This window comes from Cnephaeus nilssonii, assembly GCF_951640355.1.
Source record: "Cnephaeus nilssonii genome assembly, chromosome: 7".
NCBI classification, from domain to species: Eukaryota; Metazoa; Chordata; class Mammalia; order Chiroptera; family Vespertilionidae; genus Cnephaeus; species Cnephaeus nilssonii.
This window is the reverse complement of record NC_137078.1, coordinates 2,726,788-2,744,664: the sequence shown is the minus strand read 5'-3', so window position 1 is coordinate 2,744,664 and position 17,877 is coordinate 2,726,788. Positions and strand designations below refer to the sequence as shown.

The 17,877-nt window shown below is 42.9% G+C and overlaps 1 protein-coding gene across 2 annotated transcripts in view; it reads right to left on the bottom strand.

Moving 5' to 3' along the window:
* The window catches only part of GK5 (glycerol kinase 5), a 167,169-nt gene that overhangs the window by 118,381 nt on the left and 30,911 nt on the right, over positions 1 to 17,877 (bottom strand). Inside the window, exons 2-3 of one of the 2 annotated variants that reach the window (XM_079777353.1) lie at positions 15,833 to 15,926; positions 823 to 898 (exon numbers count right to left, since the gene is read on the bottom strand). The exons of the other annotated variant lie outside the window; for it this stretch is intronic. Of the exons in view, the coding sequence (XP_079633479.1) occupies positions 823 to 898; positions 15,833 to 15,926 (170 nt within the window). The remainder of the gene's footprint in view (positions 1 to 822; positions 899 to 15,832; positions 15,927 to 17,877) is intronic. 2 annotated transcript variants of the gene reach the window in all.

Below are 17,877 nucleotides of genomic sequence, written 5' to 3'. Positions count from 1 at the left end.
CTTTCTAATCAGGCCCCGCTGATAGGCCCAGAGATGCTGACTGGCATAGAAACCAACCAATCAGAACCAAATCTGGGTGAACTGTGAGGAGCCAATGGCTGCCTAGTAGGCAGAGCTTTTGACGCTGACTAGCACAGAAACTGACCAATCAGAGCCAAATTGGCTGGCAGAGGAGGGCAGTTGGGGGCGAGATCAGGCCAGCAGGGGAGGGCAGTTGGGGGTGAGAACAGGCCAGCAGGGGAGGGCAGTTGGGGGAGATTGGGCTGGCAGGGGAGGGCAGTTGGGGGCAACCAGGCTTGCAGGGGAGAGCAGTTGGGGGTGAGATCAGGCCGGCAGGGGAGGGCAATTAGGGGCAACCCGGCTGGCAGGGGAGGGCAGTTGGGGGCGAGATCAGGCCAGTAGGGGAGATCAGTTAGGGGCGATCAGGCAGGCAGGTAGAGGCAGTTGGGGGTGATCAGGCAGGAAGGCAAAGAGGTTAGGGGCAATCAGGCAGGCAGGCAGAGGGGTTGGGGCAATCAGGCAGGCAGGCAGATGAGCAGTTAGGAGGCAGTGGTCCCAGATTGCGAGAGGGATGTCCGACTGCTGGTTCAGGCCCAATACCACAGGATTCCAGATTGGAGAGGGTGCAGGCTGGGCTGAGGGATCCCCCCCTCCAGCACAAATTTTGTGCACCAGGCCACTAGTATTTTAATAAGGCAGAAAGTAGGCTTACTTTCATCCCTCTTAACAAAACAAAACTGTTCTTAATCCACAAACTTGAAACTCCCAAAACAGGTATTCACTGTGATATGAACCCTGCAACAGAAGGCTTATCACACTTACTTGTTCCACGTAATAAAAGTTGCTCTCTGTGTTGAAATGCCAAGGCCAACAATTTGATTCATCTCTATTCCTGCAGCTGAAAATAAAGATGGATAAATCACATGTTTAAAAGTCAATGAAATTTTTCTTTGTAAATTATAGTATGGAAAAATTATTGAGTATAATCTTTAGGAAAAACATCTAGGGTTACCATTTTTTTCTTTTTATTGTTTCAATATTATTTTGTACTGATTACAGGTGTACAGCAAAGTAGTTAGGCAATCATATACTTTACAAAGTGTACCCCTGATATTTCCAGTACCTAACTGGCATTTAAATTAAAAAAAAATTTTTAGAGAGGAAGGGAGAGACAGAAACATCAATCTGTGAGAGAAACATTGATTGGCTGCCTCCCGTATGAACCCCAACTAAGGATTGAACCTGCAACCAAAGCATGTGCCCTAACCAAGAATTAAACACTGAACCTTTCAGTGTATGGGACAACACTCTAACCAACTGAGCCACCTAGCCAGGGCCCTACCTGGCATTCTAATAACACATTTGGCATTAATAAAGACAGCATTACTAAGATGATTCCTTTAAGGAATACAAAGAGGCAAAGGACACGCCTCCAGAAAAGCAAGAAGAGAAGAGAATTCAGAAAGTAGATGATAGTGTAAGAAGCCTCTGGGACAACTTCAAGCATACCAGCATCAGAATTATAGGGGTGCCAGAAGAAGAGAGAGAGCAAGATGCTGAAAACCTATTTGAAGAAATAATGACCGAAAACTTCCCCCACCTGGTAAAAGAAATAGACTTACAAGTCCAGGAAGTGCACAGAACCCCAAACAAAAGGAATCCAAAGAGGCCCACACCAAGACACATCATAATTAAAATGCCAAGGGCAAAAGACAAAGAGAGAATCTTACAAGCAGCAAGAGAAAAACAGTTAGTTACTTACAAGGGAACACCCATACGATTATCAGCTGATTTCTCAACAGAAACTATGCAGGCCAGACGGGAATGGCAAGAAATATTCAAAGTGATGAATAGCAAGAACCTACAACCAAGATTACTCTACCCAGCAAAGTTATCATTCAGAATTGAAGGTCAGATAAAGAGCTTCACAGATAAGAAAAAGCTAAAGGAATTCATCACCACCAAACCAGTATTACATGAAATGCTGAAAGGTATTATTTAAAAGGAGGAAAAAGAAGAAAAAAAGTAAAGATAAAAATTATGAACAACAAATACATATCTATCAACAAGTGAATCTAAAAGTCAAGTGAATTAAAAATCTGAAGAACAGAATAGACTGATGAACATAATAGAATCAGGGGCATAGAATGGGAGTGGATTGATAATTCTCAGGGGAAGGGGGTGTCTGTGTGGAGGGTACGGGAAGAGACTGGACAATATCATACACCTATGGATAAGGATAGCGGGGGGGGGGAGGTAAGGGCAGAGGGAAGGGTGGGAACTGGGAGGAGGGGAGATATGGGGGGGGAAGGAGAAACAATTGTAATAATCTGAATAATAAAGATTTATTAAAAAAAGAATTCCTTGGTTATCTGAGGTGATATGATGATGTGTGAATAAAGTAAAAAGCATAGTTAAAGAAGGAATTTAGAATGCACTTAACTTATAACTAGTTCAACTATTACTCACCCTTAGTAACATCAATCTAATAAAACACAGTTTAGTTTAAAAAAAAATACTAAAATATTGGATCTCAATTTAAGCAATGATCAATCATAATAGAAGTTGGTAAGTGGCAATAAAGGAAAATCCCCAGTGAAACTCAGTTCTTATTTTCCACATGAACAGATGCTAGGATATAAACAAGAACATAGTAGGGGTTTTTGGTCCAAATTTCTTAAAATATAGCAATTTTTTGTGAAGTTATTTTAAAAAAGCATTTATCCCATTGAGCAAATTAGAGACAACTTCAATTTGAGCAGAGAAAGACAAATCATCCTCTAAACAGTACGTCTCCCAAAAATACTTAACCTGAACCATGAGGAAGTAATCAGACAACTCCAAAATGCAGGACAGTCTACTAAGCTGGTCTGTAATTTTGAAAACTTGTCAATGCCACAAAGAACATGCTCTAGATTAAAGAAGACTAAAACGATTGACAGCTAAATGCAATGCCTCATCTTAGGTTAGATTCTGGATTGAAAACAAAAGTTATTAATGACTGAGGTAACGGGAATACTGAAGTCTAATAGGCATTAGAAAATAATACTGTTGTGGACTCTGAGAAGGAAGATACCCAATAAGAAGGGCTCCTGATGGCTAACTGGACTCAAAATTAAAACAACACAACCTAGCAGCCATTTCTACACAGGGCCCTCGCATGCAAACTGCACTTTAGGGAGAATCCTGCACTAAGCTGCCTGCCTGCACTGTGTCCTGCCAGCCGACCAGGCTCCTTATCAAGGAGTTCCTGGAATCCTACTTCAACCAATGGAACCAAGGCTTTCCCCCATTCAACTGGAGCTGCACAGCTATATCCCCATCAACATCTTCACCGACCCATTGACCAATCAGAGCAGTTCCATTCTGACCCATCAGGAAAGTGCCTTTTGGACCAATCTAACTGTGAGGATTTGGGGTCCTTATTTGCAGGAAGACAGACCAATCAGGGACCAGGGGCAGAGACATCTGTCTATGTGTCAGCTCCCCCTGGCTCTGGGAGCCCACTTTCTTCCCCTTCCACCGAGGGCTGAGAGCTGTTTCCATTGCTGGGCTGACGCACTGAAGACGTCTCCCTAGAGCAGAGCAGAGCAGAAGAAAGCCGTCGACCTCAGAGCAGAGCTGTCTAGCCAGAAAGGAGCCTGGTACCAGGGCCACCTGGCCCAGGGCGGCCTCACTCCCATGCTGCTTCCACAGCCCTGCGGTATCACAATTGCGCTGTTTGCACTGAATAAAGTTTCCTTCCTCACAGTACCCCAAAATGGGGATTCCTGTTGGTGTCAAATTGGTGTGAATGTCCATCAGTTGACACCATATTAATGTTAGATTTCCTGGCTGTGTTGATAGAGGAGAATACTACTTTTCTTTGGAAATAATGCTGAAGTATTTAGGGATAACGTTAAGTCACAACCAACCCTCAAATGAATCAGCTAAAAAGTTTGTAGAGGATAATACAGTAAATATTGCAAAAAATGTCTGAATCTCTAGATGTTCAGTGTACTATTCGTGCAAAATTTTATAAGTTTTGAAATATTTCAAACCAAAAAAGTTGAAAAGTAATTCAGCCAGAAAAATAAAGTAAAAGATCTTTCTGGAGAAACCAAGATGGCGGCATAGGTTAAACACCTAACCTACAGCCGGGCACAACAATTTCAAAAACACAACTAAAAATCAAAACGGACATCATCCAGAACCACAGGAAAGCTGGCTGACTGAAATGCCCACAATTAGAAGGAAAGAGAGGACCACAAGGAAAATCAGGGAAGCCGTAAAAGCTTGAGGTATGGAGACACGGGCGGAGACACGAGCCCGCGCGCGTGCGGGGAAGACGGAGCCGGAGAGGAAGGGGCGGCTGACGGCCTGGCTGGCGTTCTCTGGCGGGAAGGAGATAAAAGCGCCAGATTGTGCTAAACCCCAGCTCCGACTGCACTGAACCCCAGTTCCGGGCGAAACCCTGGGAAGCCGGGCTCATGCTGGGGGAGTCTGGGCTGTGGGGCGGAGACACAGAGGAGTTGCGCCAGAGCCGCGCACGGGAATGTGCGCAGAGGAGGGACTGTTGCCTGTGCCGCTGGATGGACCTAGCGGGAGGGAGACAAGGGCTCCGGACTGTGCTGAACCCCCAGTTCCAACTGCACTGAACCCCAGTTCCGGGAAAGACCTGGGGAAGCCAGGCTCATACTGGGGAAAGCTGGGCAGTGGGGCAGAGGTGCAGAGAGGCGGCGAAGAGCAGAGCACCGGAGGCGCGCAGGGGATTGTGCGCAGAGGATGGGCTGCTGACTGTGCCGCTGAGTCGCCCTGGAGGGAAGGAGACAAAAGCGCCAAACTGCGGTGAGCCCCAATTCGGACTACACGGAAACCCAGTTCCGGGCGAAAATCTGGGAATCCAGATTCATTGGGGGAGAGACTAGACTGTTTGGCAGCGCGCGAAACTCCAGGGCGCTTTTCTCTCAGAGGTGTTTGCTGGGAGTACAGAGGGACACAGGAACCTCATAGGGCGGGGCTGACGGGAAGCCAAGGCGGTAGGCTCCGCCCTGTAACTCCGCCCCATCCAAGCTGAACACAGAGGCTTTTACAATTTTGCAAGTCTAGTTGAATGGGGCTGTCTCCTGGCATAGACACAGCTGATCCTCACAGCCAATTGGACTGGAGGTCACATCCTCCCAGTGTACCAACAGCAATCAAGGCTTAACAACACCAAGACTTTGCACTCAGCCCACAAAGGGGGGTATCAAGAGCGACCACCTAGGGAGATTGGGGAAGCTGAGCGATAGGGAGGCAGCCAAAAGGGGAAGACACCGAAACAGGTCACGAATATAAGGGATGCTGTAATTCATGCTGAGGGGCCACAGGCAGTAGCTGACCTACACTCCATTGGAGACCCAGAAACGAAGTCATCTAGTGGTCGGTGTGAGATGACACCAGATTTCAACCACTCGCATAAGGGACACATTCAAGAGGCAGACGCAGTGAGTGCCAAAGCCTTGCTGCACCAAGACCCGGCAAATAAACGTGTCTCCCGCACAGCAACTCTTCCTTTATAGACACAGAGGGTCCGCATGACCAATTGGCCTGGAGGACAATTCCTCCCAGTGACACCAACAACAATCAAGACTTAACTATACAAACAAGGACCAAGATGGAGGCATAGGGCAGAAGCCTGATTGCTGCCTACCACAACAATCTTGAGACTACGACGGGAGAGCAGAGCAGACACCATCCAGAACCACCGGAGGGCTGACTGAGCAGATGCTCTACAACTAGAATAAAAGAGAGGGGTACGCGGGATGAAGCTGATGCCGGTGACCCAAAGACCACACTTTAAAAACTACGGCTCAGGCGACACAATGGCGGCCTGGATCGTGCTCGGCGCAGTTCCCCCAGCGGTCTCCGGCTGAGGGGAAGGCTTCACTCGCTGCCGAGCACGGACAGACGAGCCCCTGGGAGACATGGGGTGGGAGGCTACGCGCCTGCTGACCTCCGAGTCCTTCAAGAATCTCAACGCCCCGAAAGCGGCCAGGTGCGCACGCTCGGCGACCGGCCACCGCTGCAGACCCAAGGGCCGACGCAGCCACCCCGGACCAGCCCGCCGCCGCGCACCGGGCACACCGGAGCTTCGCCGAGCCCGCCGCCCAACGAGTTCTGCGGTGGCTGCCCTGGAACTCTGAGAAAATGGCCGAAGGAATTGCTGAGAGGGAATTGACCAACAGGAATTGGGATCAAGAAGATGAAACCCCGCTGGGTCCCGGATCCGGGTGAAGCCGCGTGCCCCTGGGTCCGGGTGAGGCTGGGAACTGGGTCAGGGTGAGGCTGGGCCCCGGGTCCGGGTGAGGCCACGTGCCCCTGGGTCCGGGCAAGGCCATGCGCCCCTGGGTCCGGGTGAGGCTGAATCCTGGGTCTGGGCGAGGCCGTGTGCCCCTGGATCCGGGTGAGCCTGGCCCCGGGTCCGGGTGAGGCCGTGGGCCCCTGGATCCGGGTGAGCCTGGGTCCCGGGTTCGGGTGAGGCCGTGGGCCCCTGGATCCGGGTGAGCCTGGCCCCGGGTCCGGGTGAGGCCGTGGGCCCCTGGATCCGGGTGAGCCTGGCCCCGGGTCCGGGTGAGGCCGTGGGCCCCTGGATCCGGGTGAGCCTGGGTCCCGGGTCCGGGTGAGGCCGTGGGCCCCTGGATCCGGGTGAGCCTGGGTCCCGGGTCCGGGTGAGGCCGTGGGCCCCTGGATCCGGGTGAGCCTGGCCCCGGGTCCGGGTGAGGCCGTGGGCCCCTGGATCCGGGTGAAGCCGTGCCCCTGGATCCGGCCGAGACCAAACCAGAGGGAGTCGGACCTGCATTACCACCATTTGTCCACCATCCAGAGCTGAGGGGTCAGTGCCGACATGTACTCATAAGGAACTGGTGGACATTGATATTGGGTCTCAAAAGAACTGTTGGACCAGAAAGAAACTCACTACAGACTGATTCATTTGCCTGTCAGCATAACTATTATTGCTCGTCGCACATTCAATTCTTATAAGTATATCTCTAGTGACACATGATTTCGCTCATCTAGGGGAAATGATGAACAACATAGACTGATGAACAAGAACAGAACCAGAAACAAGGAGGCATCGATCGGACTATCGGGCCTCAGAGGGAGGATAGGGGAGGGTGGGGGGAGGGGGGAGAGATCAACCAAAGGTCTTGTGTGCATGCATATGAGCCTAACCAATGCTTAAGTTCAACAGAGGGTTGGGGCATCCATGGGGAGGGGTGTGGGATGGGAATGGGGGGATGAGGACAAATATGTGACACCTTAATCAATAAAGAAATTTAAAAAAAAAAAAAAAGATCTTTCTGGATTTACATTTACAAGTCATCTTTCATATGTTCTTTATAAGAGTGGCACTGAAAACATTCTTAAAGAGCTAAGATTTTGGACCATGGCAGCAGTCAGGAAAGCACTTTGAATGGAGAGGCCACACAGAAAACTCAAAAACATATCTTACAATAAAGGTTACTCAGTGTAACTCCTGACAGCAGGAACTGTGTGTTATGATTTTGTTTATAACCCTGTGGCATTTTGTACACAACAGGAAATCAAATAGGCACCAGCTGCAACCTGGAATAAAGATGGAATGTGAGCCTTTAAACTATGGCTGAGAAAACTTAAACCAGAGGGCAGAGTTGCTGTTTCCATTCCTTGAGAAAGCAGTTCACTATAAACTGCAATGTCTCCTAAAAAATACTGGAAAAGTGCTATGAAAGAAAAACAGCAAAATGGAGTTGGTATTGTCAAGAGAGCAATCTAAACTAGAGCCAGAAGGCTTCCAGGAAGCTCAGCTAGCTCACACTCACCCGGCGAAACGGAACTTTTGAACTGGGATAACCCAAAGGGCTACATCCTGGCTTTGCATCACTGAACTCCGTTAAAAAGTAAACTTTTCGGAGATCCAAGATGGCCGCTAGACAGTTTGAGAGAGAGAACGAAAGGGGAGTGCGTGGATGTGCAGGGAGTGTCAGTATTTGTGTGTGAGGGACACTCCAAGGGACTGCTGGGGGCTGGTGGGCCAGCTCCCTGTGACCGGGCAGCCTCTACTGCGGCTGAAATCTCTCCCGGAGCGGCCGGCCCTGCCGCAGAGGGTGCACCCTCTTTAAGGGGAGAGGGCTGTGATCGGAGACTGACTGTGACGGGAACTCCAGCCCTACCTTCAAACAGATCTCAGAGGCCACCCGGGATCTTACAACCCCAACGCCGGGGACCAGTTACCTCGGCTGCGAATCCACAAATACCGGAACTCCAACCTCCCTGACCACGGGCGCCTGGGAGCAGCTGAATCAAAGAGCACCCACCCGGACCTGGCGAATTAAACACAGTGGGCACTGCCTAAAGAAAGGTGAGATTTGGGATCCAGGCTGGAGGGAGAAACACGCGCAGTGGGAACAAGATCCTCAAAGAAAGACTGCCCCCCACAAAATTCTCAGCTGTTGGGATTGAAAGGGCAGAGCAGGACAGCACAGAATGTACTGTACCCTCCATCCTGTGTAACTATGTATATGACTCCTTTTTCTGAGAAAACCGCGAGAATGTAACAGTTGCATAAACCTGCCAATAGGAGTGTAGAGAAGTAGACTCAGTCCAAATTAGGCAATCTCTGTAACCCACGTCACTTCCCTAAGCCCACCCAAATGACCAACCCTTTATAACCTCCCGCTCTCCGGGGGCTGGGTCTCTTTGGTCTCACTGCTATGCCAGAAAGGGGCCGGGAGCCAAACCCGGGTGTGAATAAAGACTCTTTGCTTTTGCTCCCTAGTGGTTGATACTTGGGGACCCCGAACTCTGGGCATAACAGGATCCCGAACTCTGGGCATAACAGGACCCCGAACTCTGGGCATAACAGGACCCCCCACGAATGTGGCAGGGGGTCCACAGGGCTACTGGCAGAAGGGGATTCCAGCTGAACTGGACCCAGAAAGGCAGCCTGAAGTACTGTACCGCCCGGCCGCACAGAGTCGTGCAGAGAATTGCATGCAGAGCCAGAGTAGAGAGGCCTTTTAGCCCAGGATATTAAGACAGAAACACTGCCACCTAGGGGCTGTAGCACAAATTGACTCTTGTGTGTAAATACAACTAAAAACAGACTGAGAACCAAAGAGAGCAGAGAGAGATCCTGCCTGCTTGAAAATAAGGTTGTGGCTTACAACACCAGGGAATTTCAATACTGTGCTGACTACCTGCAAGAAAAAAGATGTGCCAAGCAGAACAGTGGAGGAAATGAATGACCTTCACTACTCCACATTTTTATTTTTTATCTTTTACTTAAGAAACTAATTTTTTCTCTCACTCGATTTTACCTTATTTTTAATTATATTTTTATTTTTAACTATTAGTATTAATACTATTATTTTACCCTTTTTAAAAAGAGTTTTGTTATTTTTTATTTTATTTTATTTTGGGATTAGTGTTATACATTCTATTTTTATTTTCTCTTTAGCATTATTTTAGTCTATCTCAATTTTTCTTTTATGCCAACACTTTCTTCATCACTTTTCCCCTTTTTATCCTGTTTCTCTTACCCTGTTCCTGCTTTAGTTTTTCTCTACCCTTTTTTTTTTACTGTTAAAAATTGATCTTACTCATACATCTAATTTCCTCTCCCCTACTCCAAACCCATACACATTTCTCTCTTCATTACCCAAATTATTTTTCTTTTCTTCTTTTTTATTTATTTTTTTTTTTGCCTTTTTCTTTCTTTCTGTCTTGTTGTTGTTTGATTATTGGTTACTTTTGTTTTCTGTGGGGTTTTATTTTTTGGTTTTGTTTTTCCTCTCCTTGCTTATTCTCTTCGTCTACTAATAGCTTAATTAATTCCAATCACCAACTCAGGCCTAGCTACTCTCTATCCTCCTTTTCCAATAGTAAACAAATACATAGATAGATAGATTAAAGGAGAAAAATTATATATACATATTTTTTCATATATATATATATATATATATATATATATTTAATTTGTTACTATTCTTCTTTTACACCCATTCTCTTTCTACCTCCTCTATACTGAATTGTGGCTATTTCCTCATTCATTCAATTCCTTGACTTTACCTCCTGGAAATAAGCTCTGCCTCCTCAGATTCATTTGGGAGTTTGTTGTTTGTATTTTTTGAATTAGGTGTTCTTTGTAGTTTGCATTAATCTCTGGGTGTTTGTTGTATGCATTTTTTTGGATTAGTTGTTTTATTGGAGTTTTCTCCCCATATATATTTTCCCCTTCTTTTTTCTTTCTCTCTCTTTTCTCTCTTCTTTCCTTTTCTCAATAAACATTTTTGCACTCTTCTCTATTCCCTAATTCTCTTTTCTCTGGTGGTCACCTTTATTTAGGAGTATTAGTATAGTAAATACATTTGAGTTTGGTGCCCTGTGCATTGTATCTTGTTGTGTAGTATTTTGTGCCTTTAAGTCAATGCAGGAGAGAGAGAACTACATAACCAGAAACCCTGCAAGGAGCGATCATGGGGAGACAAAGAAACAGCCTGCATATGAAAGAAAAGGAGGCATCACCAGAAAAGGAAGTAAATGAAATTGAGGCAAGCAATATGACAGAGAAAGAATTCAGAGCAATGGTCATAAGGTCGCTAAAAAGGATGGAAGACAAATTCAACAATATGTGTAAGAACCAAGAGGAAATGAAAAAATGACATCGCTGCAATAAAGAACTCAATAGAAAGCATCAAAATTAGACTAGAAGAAGTGGAGGACCACATCAGTGAGCTAGAAGACAAGGTAGGAAAAAAATACCTAAGAATAGCAGCATCTAGAAAAAAACCTTAAAAAACAGGAGGAGAGCCTAAGGGAACTTTGGGACAACACAAAACGAAACAACATCCACATAATAGGGGTACCAGAAGGAGAGGAAACTGATCAGGAATAGAAAACCTGTTTGAAGAAATAATGACAGAAAACTTTCTTGACATCAGGAAGAAAAACTTACACAAGTCCAAGAAGCTCACAGAGTCCCAAACAAGATGAACCCCAAAAAATCAACACCAACACACATTATAATTAAATTGGCAAACACCAACAACAAAGTAAGAATCTTAAAGGCTGCCAGAGAGAGACAGAAAGTTACCTACAAAGGATCTCCCATCAAACTATTGACTGATATCTCAACAGAAACACATCAGGCCAGAAGGGAATGGAATGAAATATACAAAGTCATGAAAGCAAGGGTCTGAATCCAAGAATACTTTACCCAGCAAGGATATCAATAAAAATTGAGGGTGAAACCAGGAGCTTCACAGACAAAAAAAGGACTAAGGGAGTTTACTACCACCAAACTAGCAATGCAAGAAATGCTAAAGGGTCTAGTGTAAAAAGAATAAATAGGAAGAGAAGAAGGAACACAGGCATAAAAAATAAAAATGGGGACAAACAAGTACCTATCAATAATAACTTTAATGTAAATGGATTAAGTGCCCCAATTAAAAGACATAGGGTAGCTGAGTGGATAAGAAAACATGACCCATATATCTGCTGTCTACAAGAAACCCACCTTAGAATAAAGGATTCACACAGACTGATGGTGAAGGGATAAAAAAAGGTTTTCCAGGCAAATGGAAATGAAAAAAAAGCTGGGGTAGCAATAGTTATATCTGACAAATTAGACCTCAAAAAGGCCATAACAAGAGATAAGGAAGGCCACTTCATAATACCAAAGGGAACAATTCAACAAGAAGATATAACTCTGGTAAACAAATATGCACCCAATACAGGAGCACCCAAATACATTAAAAAAAAAAACTTCTGGAGGATTTCAAGGGAGAGATTGACAGCAATACAGTCATAGTAGGGGACTTTAATACCCCACTAACACCACTGGACAAGTCCTCTAAACAAAAAATCAGAAAAGAAACAGCAATCCTAAATGAATCACTAGACCAGATGGAATTAATTGACATCTTCAGAACATTTCACCCCAAAGCCACAGAATATACATTCTTCTCAAGTGCACATGGGTCATTTTCAAAGATAGACCATATATTGGGTCACAGGCAAAGTCTCTTCAAATTCAAGAAGATAGAAATCACATTAAGCATCTTGTCAGATCACAATGGCACAAAACTAGAAATCAACTACAATAAAAAAATAAAACACCTGGAAGCTAAATAGCATGCTATTAAACAATGACTGGGTTACCAAAGAGGTCAATGAAGAAATAAAAAGCATCATGGCAACAAATGACAATGAAAACACAACAATCCAAAATCTATGGGACACAGCGAAAGCAGTCTTGAGAAGGAAGTTCATAGCTCTGCAGGCCTATCTCAAAAAACAAAAGAAGATGGTAATAAATTATCTAACCCTCAAAGAGTTAGAGAGCAACAAGAAAAGCCCAGCATAAGCAGGAGGAAGGAAATAATAAAGATCAGAGTGGAAATAAATAACATAGAGACAAAAAAAAACAATACAAAAAATCAACAAAACCAATAGCTGGTTCTTTGAAAGGATAAACAAGATCAATGAACCTCTAGCCAGGCTCACCAAGAAGCAAAGAGAGAGGACCCAAATAAACAAAATCAGAAATGAAAGAGGAGAAGTAACAACAGATCACACAGAAATACAAATAATTATGAAAAAATACTATGAACAACTCTATTCCAACAAAATGGACAACCTAGATGAAATGAACATATTCTTAGAAAAATACAAGCTCCCAGAACTCAATCAAGAAGAATCAAAAAACCTGAATAGGCCGATAACTACCGAAGAAATTGAAGCAGCAATCAAAAATCTTCCAGCAAACAAAAGCCCTGGTCCGGACGGCTTTACAGGGGAGTTCTACCAAGCATTCAAAGAAGAACTAAAACCTATCCTCCTCAGACTATTTCAAAAAATTCAAGAGGAAGGCACACTTCCAAGCTCTTTCTTCTGGTTATGAAGCCAGAATTACCCTAATCCCAAAACCAGATAAAGACACCACAAAAAAAAGAGAACTACAGGCTATTATCCTGATGAACATAGATCCTAAAATCCTCAACAAAATTCTAGCAAATAGAATTCATCATTACATTAGAAAGATCATACACTATGACCAAGTGGGATTTTTTCCAGGGATGCAAGATGGTACAATATCCACAAATCAATAAATGTGATACAGCACATAAACAAACTGAGACAAAAATCACATAATCATATCAATCGATGCAGAAAAGGCATTTGACAAAATCCAACACCCTTTTTGATAAAAACTCTCAGCAAAGTGGGAATAGAGGGATCATACCTCAACATAATAAAAGCCTTATATGACAAATCTACAGCCAATATCATACTCAATGGGCAAAAACTAAACTCATTTCCCCTAAGAATGGAAACAAGACAGAGATGCTCACTTTCACCATTCCTGTTCGATATAGTACTGGAAGTGCTAGCCATAGCGATTAGATAAGAAGAAGAAATAAAAGGCATCCAAGTTGGAAAAGAAGAAGTAAAACTGTCCTTATTTGCAGATGACATGATACTGTACATAGAAAACCCAAAGGACTCCATCAAAAAAACTACTGGACCTAATAAGTGAATTTGGCAAAGTAGCAGGATACAAAATTAACACCCAGAAATCTATGGCCTTTTTATACACTAATAACAAACTCACAGTAAGAGAAGCGGAAAAAAAACACAAAACAATTCCATTTACCATTGCGCCAAAAAATTAAGATACCTAGGAATAAACTTAACTAAGGACGTAGAAGACCTGTACTCAGAAAACTACAGGACATTGGAAAAAGAGATAGAGGAAGACATGAACAAATGAAAGAATATACTGTGTTCATGGATTGGTAGAATCAACATCATTAAAATGTCCATACTACCCAAAGCAATCTATAAATTCAACGCAATCCCAATTAAAATACCAACGGCATATTTCACAGACCTAGAACAAACTCTCCAAAAATTCATATGGAATAAAAAAAGACCCTGAATAGCTTCAGCAATCTTGAGAAAGAACAATGTAGGAGGGATCACAATACTAGATATCAACTTATACTACAAAGCCACTGTTCTCAAAACTGGCTGGTACTGGCACCAGAACATACATATAGACCAATGGAACAGAACAAAGAACCCAGAAATCCACACAAGCCAGTATGCTCAATTAATATTTGACAAAGGAGGCAAGAGCATACAATGGAGGCAAGACAGTCTCTTCAATAAATGGTGCTGGGAAAACTGGACAGATACTTTCAAAAAAATGAAACTAGACCACCAACTTACACCATACACAAAAAATAAACTCAAAATGGATGAAGGGCTTAAATGTAAGATGGGAAACCATAAAAATCTTAGAAGAAGCCACAGGCAGCAAAATAGCAGACATTTCTCATAGCAATACAGCTCCTAGGGCAGTGAAAACTAAGAAGAAAATAAACAAATGGGACTACATCATAGTAAAAAGCTTCTGAACAGCAAAAGAAACCATCAACAAAACAGCAAGAAAGCCCATTGTATGGGAGAACATATTTGCCAATGTTATCTCCGATAAGAGTTTAATCTCCAAAATTTACAGGGAACTCATACAACTTAACAAGAGGAAGATAAACAATCCAATCAAAAATGGGCAACGGGCCTAAATAGAATCTTTTCGGAAGAGGACATTCAGAAAGCCAAGAGACATATGAAAACATGTTCAAAGTCACTAATCATCCGAGAGATGCAAATCAAAACAACAATGAAGTATCACCTCACACCTGTCAGAATGGCTATCATCAACAAATCAACAGACGACAAGTGCTGGCAAGGTTGTGGAGAAAAAGGAACCCTCGTGCACTGCTGGTGGGAATGCAGACTGGTGCAGCCACTGTGGAGAACAGTATGGAGTTTCCTCAAAAAGTTAAAAATGGAACTCCCATTTGACTCAGTAATCCCACTTCTAGGACTATATCCCAAGAAACCAGAAACACCAATCAGAAAGGATATATGCACCCCTATGTTCATAGCACAATTTACAATAGCTAAGATTTGGAAACAGCCTAAATGTCCATCAGCAGATGAATGGATTAGAAAACTGTGGTACATCTACACAATGGAATACTACGCTGCTGTAAAAAAGAAGGAACTCTTACCATTTGCAACAGCATGGATGGACCTGGAAAGCATTATGCTAAGTGAAATAAGCCAGTCAGAGAAAGATAAATATTACATGATCTCACTCATTTATGGATAATAAAGAACATTATAAACTGATGGACAAAATAGATACAGAGGCAGAGCAGCATCAAACAAACTGTCAAACTACAGCAGGAAGGCTGGGGAGGCTTGGGCGGGCAGGTAAGAGATCAACCAAAGGACCTGTATGCATGCATATAAGCATAACCAATGGATACAAGATACTGGGGGTAGGGGAGACCAGGAGAAGGTCAATGGGGAAAAAAAGGAGACGTGTACTACTCTTTGTAATACTTTAAGCAATAAAATAAAATTTAAAAAATAAACTTTTCACCTAGCAATAGACATACACAATTAGTCATGTACAGCATAGTGTAAGTCTGCTTGCCAGCACCAGTCACAGCTCTTTCAAAGCAGCTCATGTAACTCTTTGAAAGCCACCTTGTTCTGTCTTCACAAACTCCCTTTCTTTCATGTTCGGAACACAGTTGGGGTTTCTAACCAAATGTATGCTTCCAACCTCAGAAGTAACACTTTTGTTTGCCTTGACATTGTTGGTCAAAACGGATTGACATTGTGACACCAATAAAATGCTATATATGTAATTATAACCTATGAAACTCACAACATTTTACAGACTCCCCAGGAAAATTCTTATTACAAACAAAATATACTTTACCATTTTTATTTTCATAAGTCCAATTACCTTTGACAGATTCTTTTATTACAGCAACAAACTGAAGCCAGAGAACATCAGGATCAATTTCAACCCAGCCAATTTGAGGACAAAGACTTACGACCTATGGAAAAGACAAAATTTAGTATAAATAACCTAAGATCAAGTCAGTAGTATGTGGGTCTTAAGATTACTTGTTAAAATCATTAATATGATTTTATTGATTATCTAATTTATTTTTGAGTGGAAAAATATTTATACGAAATAATAAAAGATGACACATCAAAATAACAGTTTTCTTCAGTTTGAGTTTACAGAAGATTTTATCTTTATTTTATCTTTATTTTCCAAGTTTATCTTTATTTTCGAAGATTTCTACAATAAATACGTGTTATTTCTGCAATAAGAAAAAAGTCAGACACTTAGAAAACAAAAATTAACAAATAACATACCAAGTTCTGGTTCAGACTATGTTGGAGCAAACATACTCCACTCTGTCCCTCTCACTGAATGCAGATATAAAAGCTGGGCAGAAAGCATGGAGCAGCTATTTGGGGCTCAAGAAAGTATATTGGGGCAGGTGGAGAGGGTTAAAAGATAGGAATTCAAGTACCACTGGACTGGTGATAAGTTTCCTATTTTTCTTCTGGTATTCCCTGGCCTGGACTCAAGGCAGCCTGAAAACCAGAAGTGGGAACCAGGATGCAATAAATACCAAAGAGAAGCACTTTTCTTTTGGCTAATCCTCAGAGGGAATTGGGAAAAGCCCCCATATTTCTTTTCTTTCCCCAACCCCTTGCCTCCACACTTTTGTACCCAGGCTAACCCGCAGTGGTGGCTGCCTTAGTAACCACAAGCACCTAAAGTGCTGAGGGGGTAAAGCTTTATCTCCAATCCAAGGAGCTGTGGATCAAAAGGGTAACGTGACCCCGCTGGCTTTCTCTCTCTCTGGGCTCCTGATGCCTAACCCCAGATATAGGAAATGCCTGGCAGAATAGTGTAATGAAAGCTCCAGCTTTCTAGGAAGATCTCAGAGAGGAAGGAGCTTGAGAAAGCTATTCCAGAAAGCTGTGTATAAATTCCTAGGCTCACCTCACAGCTGCACATCTGTAAATGTAATCCTAAACAGCATAGCCAAGATGTTAAGATCAGAACTAGGGGCACACCAGTTGACCACTGGGTGGCACATACACGGCATATCCAAACAGTACTTCCATGTGTGAGAACAGAACACTGAAACCAAAGTCCACAGAAGGCTGGTCAGACTTTTTAGTCTGAGCCCAACTGCATTAGCTGCCTGCTAAAAGAAACATACAAACCTTCATTACAGGATTTACACAAGATCCAGAGTATCAAACCATGATGCTCAAAGGGTCCAGGATACAATCCAAAATTATAAAAGAAGAGAAAAACCTCAACTCAGACGGGAAAAGATAATCAAAAGATACCAATACCAAGATGACACAGAAAATACCTGAAAAGGGTTTTAAAGCAGCTCCAAGAAGAACAAATTCTTTTGAAACAAATGGAAAGACAGAAAGTCTCAGCAAAAAAATAGAAGACATAAAAAGAAAATTTTTAGAATTGAAAAATACAATAATTAGAGGAGTGGAAGAAATTGAGTGATGATGGTCAAAGGGTGCAAATTTTCAGTTATAAGTTTTGAAGACCTAATGTACAGACAGCATGGTGACTATAGTTGTTAATAATGTGTTGTATACTTGAAATGTGCTAAGAAAGTAGTTCTTCACATAAACACACACAAATGGTAATCTTCTGAGGTTATAGATATGTTAATTAATTTGATTGTGATAATCATTGCACAATGTGTAGGTATACCAAATATAATGTTCACCTTAAATATTTACAAATTTTATTGGTCAATCATACCTCAATAGAGCTGGAAAAAATCAATTTAAAAAAGAAAAATAATTAAAATTAAAAAACATACTGGATGGGCTCAATAGTAGAATGCAGATAGAAGAAAGTCAATAAACTTGAAGACGGATCAATACAAATTACATATTTTGAATAACAGAAAGAAAAATATTGGAAAAAATGAATAAGGTATCAGG